The 13,400-nt window shown below is 65.5% G+C and overlaps 5 protein-coding genes across 5 annotated transcripts; 2 read left to right on the top strand and 3 right to left on the bottom strand.

Annotated features, from left to right (window-relative positions):
* Positions 1-2,115: 2,115 nt before the first annotated feature.
* Positions 2,116-4,712, top strand: AMSG_01851 (nuclear pore complex protein Nup107; the record flags this gene model as incomplete). Its single annotated transcript, XM_013905904.1, has 2 exons — positions 2,116-2,151; positions 2,195-4,712. 2 exons carry the CDS (start codon positions 2,116-2,118, stop codon positions 4,694-4,696), a joined length of 2,538 nt encoding a protein of 845 aa, XP_013761358.1. The 3' UTR covers positions 4,697-4,712.
* A 49-nt stretch (positions 4,713-4,761) lies between these two features.
* Positions 4,762-7,925, bottom strand: AMSG_01850 (WD repeat-containing protein 5; the record flags this gene model as incomplete). Its single annotated transcript, XM_013905903.1, has 2 exons — positions 6,203-7,925; positions 4,762-5,624 (listed from the first exon to the last, which is right to left on the bottom strand). The coding sequence occupies exons 1-2, from the start codon at positions 7,869-7,871 to the stop codon at positions 4,762-4,764; spliced, it is 2,532 nt and encodes an 843-aa protein (XP_013761357.1). The 5' UTR covers positions 7,872-7,925.
* A 379-nt stretch (positions 7,926-8,304) lies between these two features.
* AMSG_01849 (uncharacterized protein) lies at positions 8,305-9,042 on the top strand (the record flags this gene model as incomplete). The annotated part of the gene is made up of 1 exon (XM_013905902.1): positions 8,305-9,042. One exon carries the CDS (start codon positions 8,305-8,307, stop codon positions 9,040-9,042), a length of 738 nt encoding a protein of 245 aa, XP_013761356.1.
* AMSG_01848 (uncharacterized protein) lies at positions 8,774-11,112 on the bottom strand. The gene is made up of 2 exons (XM_013905901.1): positions 10,779-11,112; positions 8,774-10,666 (listed from the first exon to the last, which is right to left on the bottom strand). Exons 1-2 carry the CDS (start codon positions 11,070-11,072, stop codon positions 9,467-9,469), a joined length of 1,494 nt encoding a protein of 497 aa, XP_013761355.1. The 5' UTR covers positions 11,073-11,112; the 3' UTR covers positions 8,774-9,466.
* Positions 11,113-11,285: 173 nt separating this feature from the next.
* On the bottom strand, positions 11,286-13,343 carry AMSG_01847 (uncharacterized protein; the record flags this gene model as incomplete). The annotated part of the gene is made up of 2 exons (XM_013905900.1): positions 11,286-12,771; positions 12,859-13,343. The coding sequence occupies 2 exons, from the start codon at positions 13,341-13,343 to the stop codon at positions 11,286-11,288; spliced, it is 1,971 nt and encodes a 656-aa protein (XP_013761354.1).
* Positions 13,344-13,400: the final 57 nt, after the last annotated feature.

The raw sequence follows: 13,400 nt of genomic DNA, 5'->3' as shown, positions 1-13,400 counted from the left end.
GTCGCCCATGTCGTTGGCCCACCCGAGGATGCCGGCCATGACCGGGACTGAGGTGTCGATGAGGACGTCCACTTGGCCGAGCTGCCGGATTCGATCGCGCACCGTGTACGTCCGCTTCCCGCCCGACTCGAGGACTTGCTCCGAGTTGGCGAGAAAACTCGGACAACGCGATCAGTATCAGGCGAGTAGAACGGCGCAGCCTCGAGGCGCCGTGAGAGGAAGCGAAAGGCGAGCGCAGCCTTGGCGAGCGACACGTCGTTGGCGGTTCCGGCCTCGAGGAAGATCGCTGATTGCTCCGGCACCGAGGCGTCGGCTTCGACAAGCAGGACGCGGCCGCCGTTTTTGGTTGGGATGAGCCAGCGCTCACGGAGAGAGAAAGTGCCCCACGCCGACGCCGAGCCGTAGGCGCCGTCCCGAACGACCCAAAAGTACGGAACCGAGGCAAGGAGGGCAGCGCGCTCGTCGGCATAGACTGCGTGCGACTCTCCGGCGGCGGCGTTGTCGTAGATTGGAATAATGTGATCGAGCGTCTCCCGCTCGACCGACAAGTCCATGACGTCTGAACTCGAGCCGCCGAGGCGGAGGACGACTTCGGACGGGCCGACCGTGAGAAACGGTGCTTGTCCGGCACTCACCAGGCCCTCGTACTGCGAGTGGGCCTCGGAGATCTTGTTGACGAGGCCAAGCAAGTTGGCAATGCCGACAAAGCCTGCCACGATAGCACGCAGAGTCTGGCAGAGATGAATGACTGAGAACCGCTGGGCCATGGCCTTGGCCACCTCGCCGGCAGGCGCCTGGCTCGATGCGCCCTTGGCGAGCGAAACGCCGGCCGAGCCCTCGTTGGCAAGCAAGACCGAGAACGAGCGCAGCATCGACGGCTTGAGGCCTGCGGCCGCCGCCACCGTTGTCGCCGGCTTGGTTGTCCAGATAATCGATGGCAGAAGCTGCGCCTTGGCGTACCGCCACACAAAGGCAAAGCGCAAGCCGAGCGATGCTGACGACCGGGTCAGCAGGGCGCCCTCGACAGTAGCGATGGCCAGGACGGCCCCAGTTGCTACCGCCACCGAGAACACCGTCTGCGGCTCGGTCACCGCCGCGCCGGCGATCGACGCAACCCGCGAGACCGTAGCCAGCGCCAGCTCCAGCTGCCCACGCGGGCTCTTCCAGAACGGGGTGCTCGTCTCTGTGCCCACGTCTGGACCAGCTGCACGCACCTTGGTTGCCCCGCTCCGCCGGCTCCCGCTCTCGCGCGCCATCTCCGCCACCGCCACCGCCGCCGCCGCCGCCGGATCCAAGGCAGCCGTCCCATCCTCTGCCTCTATCTCCTTCGCCACTGTCTTGCTCTCAGCCACCGCTGCCGCCACAGGCCATGCTTGTCCCTGCCGCGCCCGTCCCGTCGTAGCCGGTGAGAGTCCCGTCGTCTCGACCGGCCCCTCCCACGCCAGCTTCAAGCGCAGCATGGCTCTGCAAATGCGGGAGAGAGGGGAGGGAGGAGATCTCAGAGGAGGTGACTGAGATGGGGGTCAGGTGTTTGACTGTGCCCGTGCGTATGCGTGTCATGGACATGGTCACAGCTGGCCGTAGCCACCCATCGAGTGGCGACGACTTGCCGCCCATCGAGCTGCCGCCCATCGAGTGGCGACGACCTGCCGCCCATCGAGTGGCGACGACTTGCCGCCCATCGAGTGGCGACGACTTGCCGCTCATCGAGTGGCGACGACCTGCCGTCCATGGAGTGGCGACGACTTGCCGCCCATCGAGTGGCGACTTGCTACCATTGCCGCCGCCAGCCGCCACCGCCACCGCCACCGCACCACCCCTCAGTACCACACCACGCTCACCACCACCACCCAGGCCACCTACACTCCACTCTCGCCCTCCTCCCTCGCCCTCCCCCCTCCTCCCCCCCCTACCAACTCCCTCCCTCCCTCCCTCCCCTTCCCCCCCCCCCTCCCCCCCCCTCGCCAACCCCACATCGACTCGTCCTCCCATCCTGCCGCTCCCCCATGCACCCGACCAACCGCACCACCCGGCCGGTTGTCGGCACTGCCCGCAGGTCGTACATGCCGCAGACGCCGCTGTCCACACGTATTGCTCGCCCTACGCCTCGTTCGTATGCTGCTCAGGTTGCTGCTCCCCGGACTGCACGCCGTACTCCTGGTCGCACCCCGCCCGCCCCACAGGGCCTTCCGAGGCCTCGTTTGTCCTCTCCTCCTCGGTCGCCTCGCTCATGGCCATGAACGGCTCGTTTGCTGATCCTGCCCCGGGCACCCTTGTTGCCTATCCGGATGCTGTCCGCGAGCAGGTTGAGTCGGCCTTTGCCGACGCCTTTGATGCCGCTGCCGGTGCTGCGCCCGACGCCGCCTCGGCGGTCGTCGACGACTACGTCCGCGTCCTCGGCGAGGTGGCATCGCCAACGGTGGCGCCTGACGAGGCCCATACCTGGCGGCTGATTGCTCCGCTCTATGCCGAGCGCGTGGCGTCAGCAGGCGATCCAGACCACGCTGCTGTGAGCCTGCCGGCCGGCGGCGGCTCGGACGCGGATACGCTGGCAGCATACGTCGGGTCGTCGCAGGCGCTGCGCGAGGCCCGCATTGTTGTTGCCTGGCTCCAGTCACTCTTTGCCGACCAGCTCAAACCGCACACCATGGAGGCTGCCATGTGGCGGGCCACGCTCTCAGTGCTTCGGACCAAGCCGGGCGCGCTTGCCCCGCAGGGTCTGGTCAAGACACTGGACCCGGACGCGCCGCTGCGCGATCCGGACGCATCGGGCTTGCATCCAGATGACGCTGACTTGGAGGAGCGCCTGCTCCGCCATTTGTGGCTCCTGGTCAAGGCCGGCAAGCTCGATGAGGCGCGAAATGTGTGCCGCAAGGTCGGCCAGCCGTGGCGCGCCGCGTCGCTCGGCGGCGGCGCCGCCTTTCACGACGCTATCTACGCCGGCGAGGTCAAGCTCACCGGCGAACGGATTGACGACGCTGCTCCGGCAGGCAACGTGCAGCGCCTGCTCTGGCGCCAGATGGTCCAGGTGCTTGCGAGCGAGGCCAGCTCGCAATACGAGCGGGCACTGTATGGGGTGCTAGCTGGAAGCCTCTCTGCGGTCCTGCCGCTGTGCACTAGCTGGGAGGACCATCTCTGGGCTCGGTGCGCGACCGCGCTCACCTCGGTTCTCGACACCCACCTTGCCACGGCCCGGCCGTCGGCCAACGCCGAGCTTGTCCGCACTGGCCTGCCGGCAGCCATGGACATTGCTCAGCCCGAGTCGGCTGGCGCTAGCCAGCTCGACATGCAGTCGATGTTTGCAGCGCTCCTGAGCGAGGCGCAATCGCCGGAGCTCCGCACCGCCACCCGCGCCCCGTTCCACACCATCCAGCAGCTGCTCATCACGGCGCAGGAGAACGCGGCGCTCGTCACGCTTGCCGGCTGGGCTGTCGCGGACTCGGCGGCAGCGGTCGAGGCGCTCGATGCGCTGCCCGGCTCGCACGCGCACGCGCGCGCCATCCTCCTCCGATTTGGCGCCTCGCTTGTTCTCTTCTTCCGCTCGATCGAGGTGGCCCTCTCGCCAGAGGCTGAGGCTGCTGGTGTGGCGCTCCTCACCGGCTATGTCGAGCACCTTATTGCGTCAGGTCAGTCGGCGCTCATTGCGCTCTACACTGCGCAGCTTCCGAGCTCGCGGCAGGTCGGCATTTACGCCAAGTTCCTCGAGGGCGTGGACGACGGGTCTGCGCGGGCCGATGCGCTGCGCGCCGCTGAAGCCGCGCGCCTCGACGTGCGAGCCATCACCTCGCAGGTTGTCCGCAACATCTACCTCGCGTCCGAGGCCGAGGCCTCTGACGAGCGCAAGGTCCACTCGCTCCAGTGGCTCTGCTTCTACCCGGACCAGCGAGCAGAGGCACTGGTGCAGGCCAACGCACTTGCGCGCTCGCTGCTCCTTGCCCACGTCGAGTCGGCGCGGTTTGACGCATCGCTCAAGGCCACGCCGGCCGATGCTGTCGCCGCCCTCCTCGCCGCTGTCCCGGTGGCCAAGGTCGAGGTCACCCGCCAGCTGCTCAGCGTCGTCCTCCCAGCCGACACGCTCGACATTCTCCGCGACGGTTGGGCAGAGGCCGAGCTTGTCGAGGCGCCAGCCCGCGAGGCCAATGCCGTCCACGAGTTCCAGTGCCTGGTGGCATACCTCGAGGTTCTCTCTGCTTACGACGAGTGGTCGAACATTCTCTTTGAGCGGCCGGTTCCACCGGCCGAGCCCGACTCGTCGCGGTACTCTGACAAGCTCATGTACGACCAGGAGAAGAAGGCCCACGACGAGGCATACGAACTCTGGCAGCAGGCCATGGGCGACAGCACCGCGGTTGTCCTCGATCTGCTCAACGCCACGCTTCTCTTCCCCTCGGGATGGCTCAAGGATGTGGTCCCGATTGATCACGGCCGTACCGCCGGCGACGCCGCCCGTGCCGACCAGCTCGAGCTCCTCCGCTCGGTCTGCATCCCCTCGCTCTGCTTTATGCTCCACCGGGTCCTGTACGACACCCACGACTTTGCCGGCTCGCTCAAGGTTGCCGACCTCGTCGCCGACCCGCACTACAACTTGGCAGCCACGTTCTCGCCTGCCGAGCTCCGCCAGCTTCTTCGGCTCTTCCGGCTCTCGTCGCTGCAGCTCCTCGAAGCAGGCCTTGACCCGCTTGGCTACGACAAGTGAACACTGGATCCCTCCCTTCTGCCTGCCGACCTCTCTTCCCCACGCTCGCACTCGTCGCGCCGCCATCACTCGGTCGTCATGGCCGCCACCCCGCCGTCGTCGCCCGCGGGCTCGGGCTCGGGCTGGACCCAAAGCTTGATGCTGCAGTCCGGCTCTGCCGCCGACGAGGCGATGATGTTGCGGGTCGGGTGCGCGTCAACACCCAGAGCGGGTGCGGTGTGCGACTCGAGCTTGAGGACGACAGCCTTGGTCTGCAGGTCCCACAGGTAGACCGAGCCGTCCTCGGAGCCCGAGACGATCCAGGTACCCGAGGTGACCGAAAAGGTAGAGAAGACCGCCAGCTTCTCATTAACGTGTCCACGGTAGGTCTTGAGGCACTTGCCGGTGGTGTAGTTCCACAGACGGAGCGCGTTGTCGAGGGTGCCGGCGAGGATGTACTTGCCGTTGGGCGAAAACTTGACAAACGATGCCGGGGCACAGTCGTCGTCGATGAGTGTCTTGAGGCACTGACCGGTTGACGCATCCCAGATGCGGATGAGGCCGTCAAACGAGGCCGAGACAATGAGCGTGCCGTCGCGGTTAAAGTGGGCGGCCACAACCGGGTCTGAGTGGGCCGGCAGCGCTTGCAGGCACTTGCCCGTGCTCACATCCCACACCCGAATCGACTCGTCGTATGAGCCCGAAACAATGAGCGTCGACTGCGGGTTGAAGTTGCAGCAGAAGACGTAGTTGACGTGGCCCTCGAGAGTCTTGAGCATCTCGCCCGTAGCTACGTCCCAGATCTTGAGCGTCTTATCGTCCGACGCCGTCACCAGATACTTTGACCGGGCGTCCCAGGCCACGTCCGACACCCCCATCACATGGCCCTCCAGTACTCTCTCCAGCGTTCCGGTAGCCACGTTCCAGATCCGCACCGTCTTGTCAGCAGCTGCGCGTGGAGTGCGGGGTTTGGCGGAGGAGGTAGGGCGAGGGGTGAAGGGCGTGGGGCGCGGGGCGAGGGGTGAGGGGTGTGGGGTGTGAAAGGTTAGTGTGGCATAGTTGTTGTTGTGGCTATCGTGGTGGTGGTGGTGGTGGTGGTGGTGGTGGTGGTGGTGGTGGTGGTGGTGGCGTGATGGCAGCATGGTTTGGGGGGGGGGGGAGAGGGAGAGGGGACAGGGGTGTGCGTACAGCATGAGGCCAGCCACTCTCCAGACGGTGAGAACTTGACGGCAGAGACTCCTCGGGTGTGTCCTGTCAGGGTCTGGCCCAGTTGGTACGAAGGTGCCGCCATCCAAGGACTGGCAAACGAGCGGGGGGGGGGAGGAGAGGGTGAGGTGGCGGTGGTAGCAGCCGCGCTGTCGCTAGTGGCTGACACGACGGCGATGGACTCTGGTGGCGATCGTAAAACTGGTGGTGGCGGTGGCACAGTGCGCTTTCTGTACATGGGCTACGATGTGCTGTGCGTCGTTGTGGTTGGTGATGGATCTATCTCGTGGCGGGCTGAGATCAGCCTTGTCCCTTACCTACTCCCGCCTAGGGTTGAGGGATGTTGCGAGTGGACGGCGCGATGCGGGAGAAAGTTGCGCTGGCGACACTTGGGATTTGAGGTGTTGGACGGGACAAAGACCGGCGAGGAGGCGACGGGCCGGAGCGGGAGGCGGCGGACGGGCGATCGGGCCTTGGGCGACGGCGAGCCGTAAGGGTTGCGCGAGATGTAGCCGTCGACCGACGACTGGGTAAACGAGCCCGGGCCGACGACAGCTGCACCAAACCCGTCGTCCGAGTCCGAGTCTGAGGCGGAGACCCACTCGCCGTCGGCGTAGCGGACAAGAGAGGAGTGTGCAGCCTCGGCGAGGTCAGCCACTGCCGGCGGCACAGCGCCGCCAGCATCAACCTCGTCGAGCACCGCGTCCACCAGCGGGGCAAGTAGCGCGTGCATGGCCTTGGTGTTGGTTGTTGCGGTGACAAGCTTGGCGCGCGCGTCGTCAAGCATGGTCCGCGTCGCCGCCATCTCCTCCTCCGAGTATCGTGTTGCGTCCTTGAACGCGGCCTTGTGCTTCTTTGCGGCGGCGGCAGCCGACTTGCGGGCGGCGGCGGCATCTTCGCGGGCGGCCCGTAGCGACCGCTTGAGCTCGCGGTACTCGACATCGCGCGACCAGAGCGAGTGCTTGAGTTTCCGCAGCTCAGTCATTGTCGTTGCAGCCTCGGTCTTGAGTGTGCTGTGCGAGGCGTGGAGTTCCGAGTGCTGCTCACGAAGCGCCTCGTGGTCTTTGCGGATGGCAGCAAAGCGGGAAGTGGCGCGGTCGCGCTGGGCGGTGACAGCGTCCAGCTCGTGGCGAGCCTCGGCAAGCTTTGTCTTGAGCTGTGGAATGGTGTCAACAAGCGCCTTGGCATCGGCCAGGTCGGCTTCGAGCTCGCCGATCTCCACCTGGGCCGCCTGGAACTCGTTGCGGACCGTTTCGAGTTCAGTTGTGGTTTCTTCCAGCGACACCAGGCCGGCCTTTTCGCGATCAAGGACAACCTTGAACGCCGAGACAACGGCCTCGTTACGGGCCGAGAGCTGGTCCATCTGCTGCGATAGCTCGCCGTGAATGCGGCGGATCTCCTCGCGCTCGGCCTGGGCGCGGGCGGCAAGCTCTTCGGCCTCGTTCAGCCGCTTGGAGCGGACCCGGAGCTCCAGGTTGGCCGTCTCAAGCGAGATGACTCGGTCGGTTAGGGTCCGAATCTCGGCGAGCAGTGCGTCTCCGTCGTGCGATGACTCGACCATCTCCTCCACCCGCCGCTCGAGCTTGGCCTTGGACTCGAGCAGCCGGGCGTGCTCCATCAGCCAGGTGCGGGCGATAGTGAGGCTTGGTCCGCCAGCATCGGCCCCGTTGTCACCAGTCTGGCCTTCGCCGCTGCCCCGTGCAGCCTCGACCCACTTGGGCACCGTCGGTGGGGCAAAGATCGGGACCGGCTCGCCGAGCACACTACCTGCGCCAGTCGTTGCGCCTGGCCCACTTGCCACAGGCGACGCCCTCTGCCGCCGTCCAGCCGGCGACACTCGCCGCCGTCCAGCAGACGACTGTCGCTTTGGCGACAGCCTTGCCATCTGCATGTCCAGCACCAGAGGCAGTCCCGGCAGCTGGTTGTCTGCCTCCTCTCCGCCGGCGCCGCCAGCACCGCCCGCGCTACCCGGACCACTCGAGTGAGGCATGACAGCAAGCAGCAAAGTGTGTAAAGGAGGAGCGTAAGAGGGGGTATATGTTTCTCTCTATCTCTCTATGTGTGTGTAGATGTGTGTGTATATGTTTGTGTATGCCTGCGTGTGGGTGTATGCGTCCCTCTTTGCTGTGGCTCCTCGTTCGGTGCCATGCCACCCAACAGCCTCAGTCCCCCTCCCCCCCCCCTCCCCCCCCCTCACTTCCTCCGTTTGGCGCCAACTCGTTCGCCACCACCAGCTGAGACGGACAGCCATTTGCCATTCGCGCGCCAATGGGGAGCGGCGTGACCAGCGTATTGCCTCAGGCAACACAGCCCACACCCGACCACCACATCCACCACACCCACCATCATACCTACCACCAACCACCACTACCTACCTTCTTCATACCCACCACTCGCTCACCTTTTTCACACTCGACACAAACATGGCTTCCCCGCACCGGATCCATGGCCAGCAGGTGCGACAGACGGTGGCGGGCAACCCGTTCCCGCGTACGGCGAGGCCGCAAGGGAGTATGGGCATGGGCATGGGCATGGGCATGGGCATGGGCATGGGTCAGGTGACAGCGGTGGATGATGCTGGTGAGCAGTGCGAGTACGGGGCGATGAAGGAGGCGCTGCATCAGCTGTATGAAGAGGTGGCGGCGCAGAGGTTGGCGCTCAAGGCGCTCGAGGCTCGCAAGGCTACCGAGGTTCAGCTGGTCGAGAATGCACTGACGCTGGCGGCAGCCCGTGACAAGCAAATGTACCTTGAGGGGACTGAGGCTCTGCTGGCGGCCATCGCGGACAAGGAGGCGTTTATCTCGTCGCAGATCGAGGCTGCCATGGTCGCGGTCTCGTTGGCGGCTTCGCGGGCCGAAGCTCAGGCTGCCGACGAGGTCGCCCGCCTTGCGGCGGCGCTGGAGACTGAAAAGGCTGATCGGGCTCGCGAGGCCGACGCCCTTGCTGCCGCTGCCTCGGCACGCATTGCAAGTTTGGAGGACGCGATCGCTGAGGAGCGCCGTGCCCGCGAAGAGTCCGAGGCATCTCTCCTCCGTATGACCGACGACCTCGTCTCGCGGCTACAGAATCAGCTGGACGCTGAGCGCGCCGAGCGTGCCGCCACCGAGGATGCCTTGCTCAAGCTCCTCGAGCAAGCTGCCTCGGCGACTGTGCGGCACTAAGTGGAAGGCTAGAGGCCAGCCTTACTCGACCTTGGTCTTGGCGTCGGGCGCGGGAGCGGCATCGTCGGCGGCATCGGCCGCATCACCGAGATCCTCGTCAAAGTGTCTGTTGTGGTCAACCGGGTACATCCACCGCTGGACCATGAGAATGACAAAGATGAGGTCGTCGCGGAAGCACGCCAGCCGGTGCATGCCCGGCATGGGGACGACAAAGGCGTACAGGTCGTCGATGACCGTCGAAAACGCCTTGTACATGAACTTGCGGAACGGCAGGTGCGCCACCGACTTGAGCTTGTAGTTGATGAACACTGTCGGCCACATAAAATAAAGCCAGACATGTAGACAAACGAGACTGCGGTGCCGAGCACAAATGCGTACCAGCTCCGATGCGTCTTGTAGATGAGCGAGTAAACCGCAAAGCCGATCACGCCCGGGTACAGCAGGTACGCCATGTAGCCAAAGGCAAGATCGTCGTACTTTTGGTCTCTGACTCGTACGACGCCTTGCCCGTCACACGGAGCGGGATCCAAGGCCGCGACGGCTCCCATGAGAAGACCAGCGCCTTTTGCAGCTTCCACGCCTCGATGGCAATGCCCATAGCCATCGAGATGAGGATCATCCACGTCGTGTCGTTCTCGAGCAGATACAGCAGAATTACAATCTGGAACACAAGCGAGATGCCGATCGACTTGACCGAGAGGCCACGCATCGACTTTTTGGCACGCCAGTGCTGGATGTCATTCTTGAAGGCTAGAAAGTCAAAGAGCATGTGCAGGATGGTGACCACACCAGTCGTGGCCAAGAGCCAAGGATTCGTCTCGAGCACAATCCGCTTGAACATGTCGCCATCGGCCGAGCTGCCGCCGGTCAGCGCACTTTGCGTCGCCAGCGACTCCTCCATCTGGCTACCCAGGAGCCACCACATGAGCGAGAGCGGGCCGACGGACATCTCGAGCTGGACTGCGTCCACGCTCTCGTTGATCACCACTCGCGACGAGTCGAGGACCCAAAAGGTGTTGACAAAAACCGCAGGAAGGTACGCCTCGTCGTTGCGCACCGTTTGCAGCTTGACCCGCAGTGGCTCGGGCACGGCTGCTAGCGAGCCGTACACCGTGTGGTCCACAACCACGTTGATTGGGAGCTGCGGCGACCAGTAAGGAACCCACGCGAGTTCATCCGCCCCGCTCTCGCGCGCGGCCTCCACTTCTTCAGCTCCGAACTCGTCTCCGCCGCCGGCCAGCAGCGAGACCTTGTCGTCGATCTTGGGCGGTGGCTTGTGGGTGACCAGCGGGTAGACGACCTGGATCGCATCGCCATCCTGCAGCGCTTTTGCATCCACGCCGCTTCCAGCCTTGACTGCAAAGATGTGCGCAAAGGCCGTGGTGTTGGCCACCCGCCACTCGGCGCCCAGCGCCAGCGTCACGTTGGCCTTGCGCTCGTTGCCCGCATCAAACGAGTACTCCAGACCACTCGCCCGCCACACCAAGCCCGCCACGCCATGGCATTGCTCCTTTGTGCTACACACCAGCTCGTCCAGATGCTGTTCCTTGGTCACCATCTCCGCCACTCGCCCGCCATCGCCCGGATACGGATCTCCAAAGCTTGCGACAAAGACCATGACCTCCTATTGTCCGACCCAACCGCCCGCACCGGTCATGATTGCCATGTGAGTCCCCCCCCCCCTCCCCTCCCCCCTCTCTCCTTCCCTCTTTGGCTTCAGCATGTGTGCTACGTACGTATGCCGTGCCATCGGCCCAGGCGTTGTGCAGCGGGACCGCCGGCAGTCGGAGCTCGGCGTCGGTGGAAGGGATCCCATCGAGGGCGAGCGGCGGCGGCGGCGGGGCGAGCGACTGGGTTACCATCTGGAGGACAGAGGTCACAATAAAGTAGATGACAATCATGCGGAGAACGCCTGCACATGAGAAGAGCGATTCACCGTCGCCTTCTCCGCCTTCTCCGCCGTCTCCGGCCGTGTTGAGCGCCTCCACCCGGTTCTCCGCCGGGCCGACGTCACCAACCTCGTCAGTCATCGACAGCGACAGTGAGCAAGCGAGCAAACGAGAGAGAGAAGAGTTGTGCGAGTGCGAGAGACTTAGGGGTGTGTGTGAGGCAAACATGTAGGGGCTATTTGGCGCGATGAGATGGATGAGTCGTTTAAGTCTCATCAGGAGGCCCGGCCCACACAGGCGCTCACAGACGAACGGACAACACCAGAGCGGAGATGTGCGTCTTTATGCAGAGAGCTACCATCTGCCGCGGCCACGGCCCCTTGCGGCGCGATGCGGGTGCATGCGCGATGGTGGTGCCCACGGCTGGCCCGGCGGGAGGTGGCTGGGTGGAGGCGGGAGATGGCCCCGTGGCTGCTGCTGCTGCGGCAGCTGCTGCTGCTGCTGAACCGGCGGCCAGGGTCCGGGCGGCGGATGCGAGCCGGGCGGCGGGAGGAGGCCGGGAGGTGGGAGCGGGCCTGCGTAGAACGGCGGCGGGCCCGGTGGCGGGCCATGACGCGGCGGGATCCAGCCGTGGCTGGGCGGGGGCGGGAGCGGGCCGGGCGGCGGGCCGACGCCGGGCGGGCCACGGGTCGGCGGGAGCGGGCCGGGCGGGGCGGGCTTTGACTTGCGCATAAAGGCATCGAGCTTGGATTTGCCGGCAGACTGCGGCGGAGCGGGCGGCGGGGCAGCGCCGGCGCCGGGCAGGGCGGCCAAGATCTGCTGCAGCGACTCGGGAGAAGAGAGGATCGAGGCAATGATGTCGGGCTGGCTCTGGACAAGGGCAATGAACTCGGGGTTGTTCTGGAGAGAGGCAAGCTCGGGTGGGAGGGTGACGCCGGCGAGGACCGGGGTTGGGGTGTGAGGCGCCGAGGGCACGGGGGGCTCGGGCACAGGCTCGGGCTCTGGGGCGATGCGGGTCGACTCGTCGAAGGGATCCACCATGCAGACCTTGCCTTGAGCGTCGCCGGGGACTAGCGGGATGATGGTGGTGGAGGCGTCGTTCAACTCACCACAGTCGGCGGGCAGGACTGGCTCTTCAGGCGACGGCGGGATGAGATCGTCGCGGAGGTAGCTTGCGGGGAACTCATTTTCCTCGCGCTCGAGCTCGATCTCGCGCGCCTTGGACACGGTAGGTCCCTTGGGCGTCGGCACGTTGGCCGGGCGGGCAACAAGCGGCGGGCGGCGCCAGGGCTTGTCCACTGCAGCCTCAGCAAATTCGGCTTGACGAAGCTTGCGCTCACGGGCGGCCTCAAAGACGCGGCGCTCGGCCTCGAGCTCGAGCTCACGGGCTGACTGAAAGGCGCCGGTCTTGGGGCGGCGGTTTGGCCGCGGCTCGATCTCGCGTACGGCGACAAGCGGGATGCTCTCGTTGGAAGCCTCGTCAATCCACGAGACCTTGCGCTTGACTTTCATAAACTTGGCATTGTCCTTGAGCAGCGACTTTGACTTGCCGGACGACGGGGTGTACTCGACGCCGGGCAGGAGCATGCTCGGCGGCTTGGACGGGTCGGTCGGGTCGACAACGACGAGCTTGGCCACGTCGGGATCATTGCGCCGCTTTAGCTCTTCGAGCGCCTTTTCGCGCTCGCGCCGCTGGCGGATCTGGTCTGTGGAGACGATGCCCTCGCGACGCTTGCCGCGCCTGCGCAGCCGGGCGACAGCCGAGTTGTCGACAATGTCGTCGTCGATGACGGCGGTGACTTTGCGGCCAGACTCGGCTGCCTTGCCCGGTGGGACTAGCCTGTCGTCGGCAGTGGGGGAGGTGTGGGAATGGGGCACAGCGCTCGCTGACGATTCAGTCTGCATGACAGTGTGGGGAGAGAGAGACGAGTGCGAGGCCAGCGTGCGGGCGCGCTTGGCCGGCGGCGGCATACTTGCGGCGCCGTCGTCAGTGACGGCAGCCGGCGCGCTCGCGGCCAGGGCTCGTGGCGCGCCGGCGTCTGCACCAAGCTTTCGCTTCCGCGACGGGACGACGGCCTTCCACTGCTTGACCACCCGGCGGGCACGGGTCCGCACCGAGAGCGAGAGACTGGCATCCTTGCCTAGTGCGTTGACCTTGCGCCCAATTGAGAGCTCCTTGCTTCGCAGCACCTCGACGGTCATGTCAAAGGCCTCGACAGCGGCGAGCAGCCTGAGCAGGGTCTGGTTGTCCTTGGCTTCGACAGCCGCCACTACGCGCTTGCTCCACACGCCCAGCGCCCGCAGCGCCTGGTCCGTAGCCACAAACTCCCTTTGCAGCACTCCTTCCAGTTGTTGCAGCTGCTCCTCACTCGCCGGGCCTGTCTCGAGCGTTGCAAGTTCTGCGTCGGTCATGGTAGCGTTGGCGGTGGGAGGTGGCCCCCTTTTTCCTCGTGTTGTTGCGGGGGAGGG

This window comes from Thecamonas trahens (genome assembly GCF_000142905.1).
Source record: "Thecamonas trahens ATCC 50062 unplaced genomic scaffold supercont1.7, whole genome shotgun sequence".
NCBI lineage: Eukaryota > Apusomonadida > Apusomonadidae > Thecamonas > Thecamonas trahens.
Note: the sequence above shows the minus strand (reverse complement) of the source record. Positions and strands in the feature narration are given on the sequence as shown.

Coding starts and splice junctions, on each gene's coding strand:
- AMSG_01848 (XM_013905901.1), bottom strand. CDS start 11,072: ATGACTGACGAGGTTGGTGACGTCGGCCCGGCGGAGAACCGGGTGGAG. Junction 10,667..10,778: donor GGGCCGATGGCACGGCATAC/GTACGTAGCACA, acceptor GTCGGACAATAG/GAGGTCATGGTCTTTGTCGC.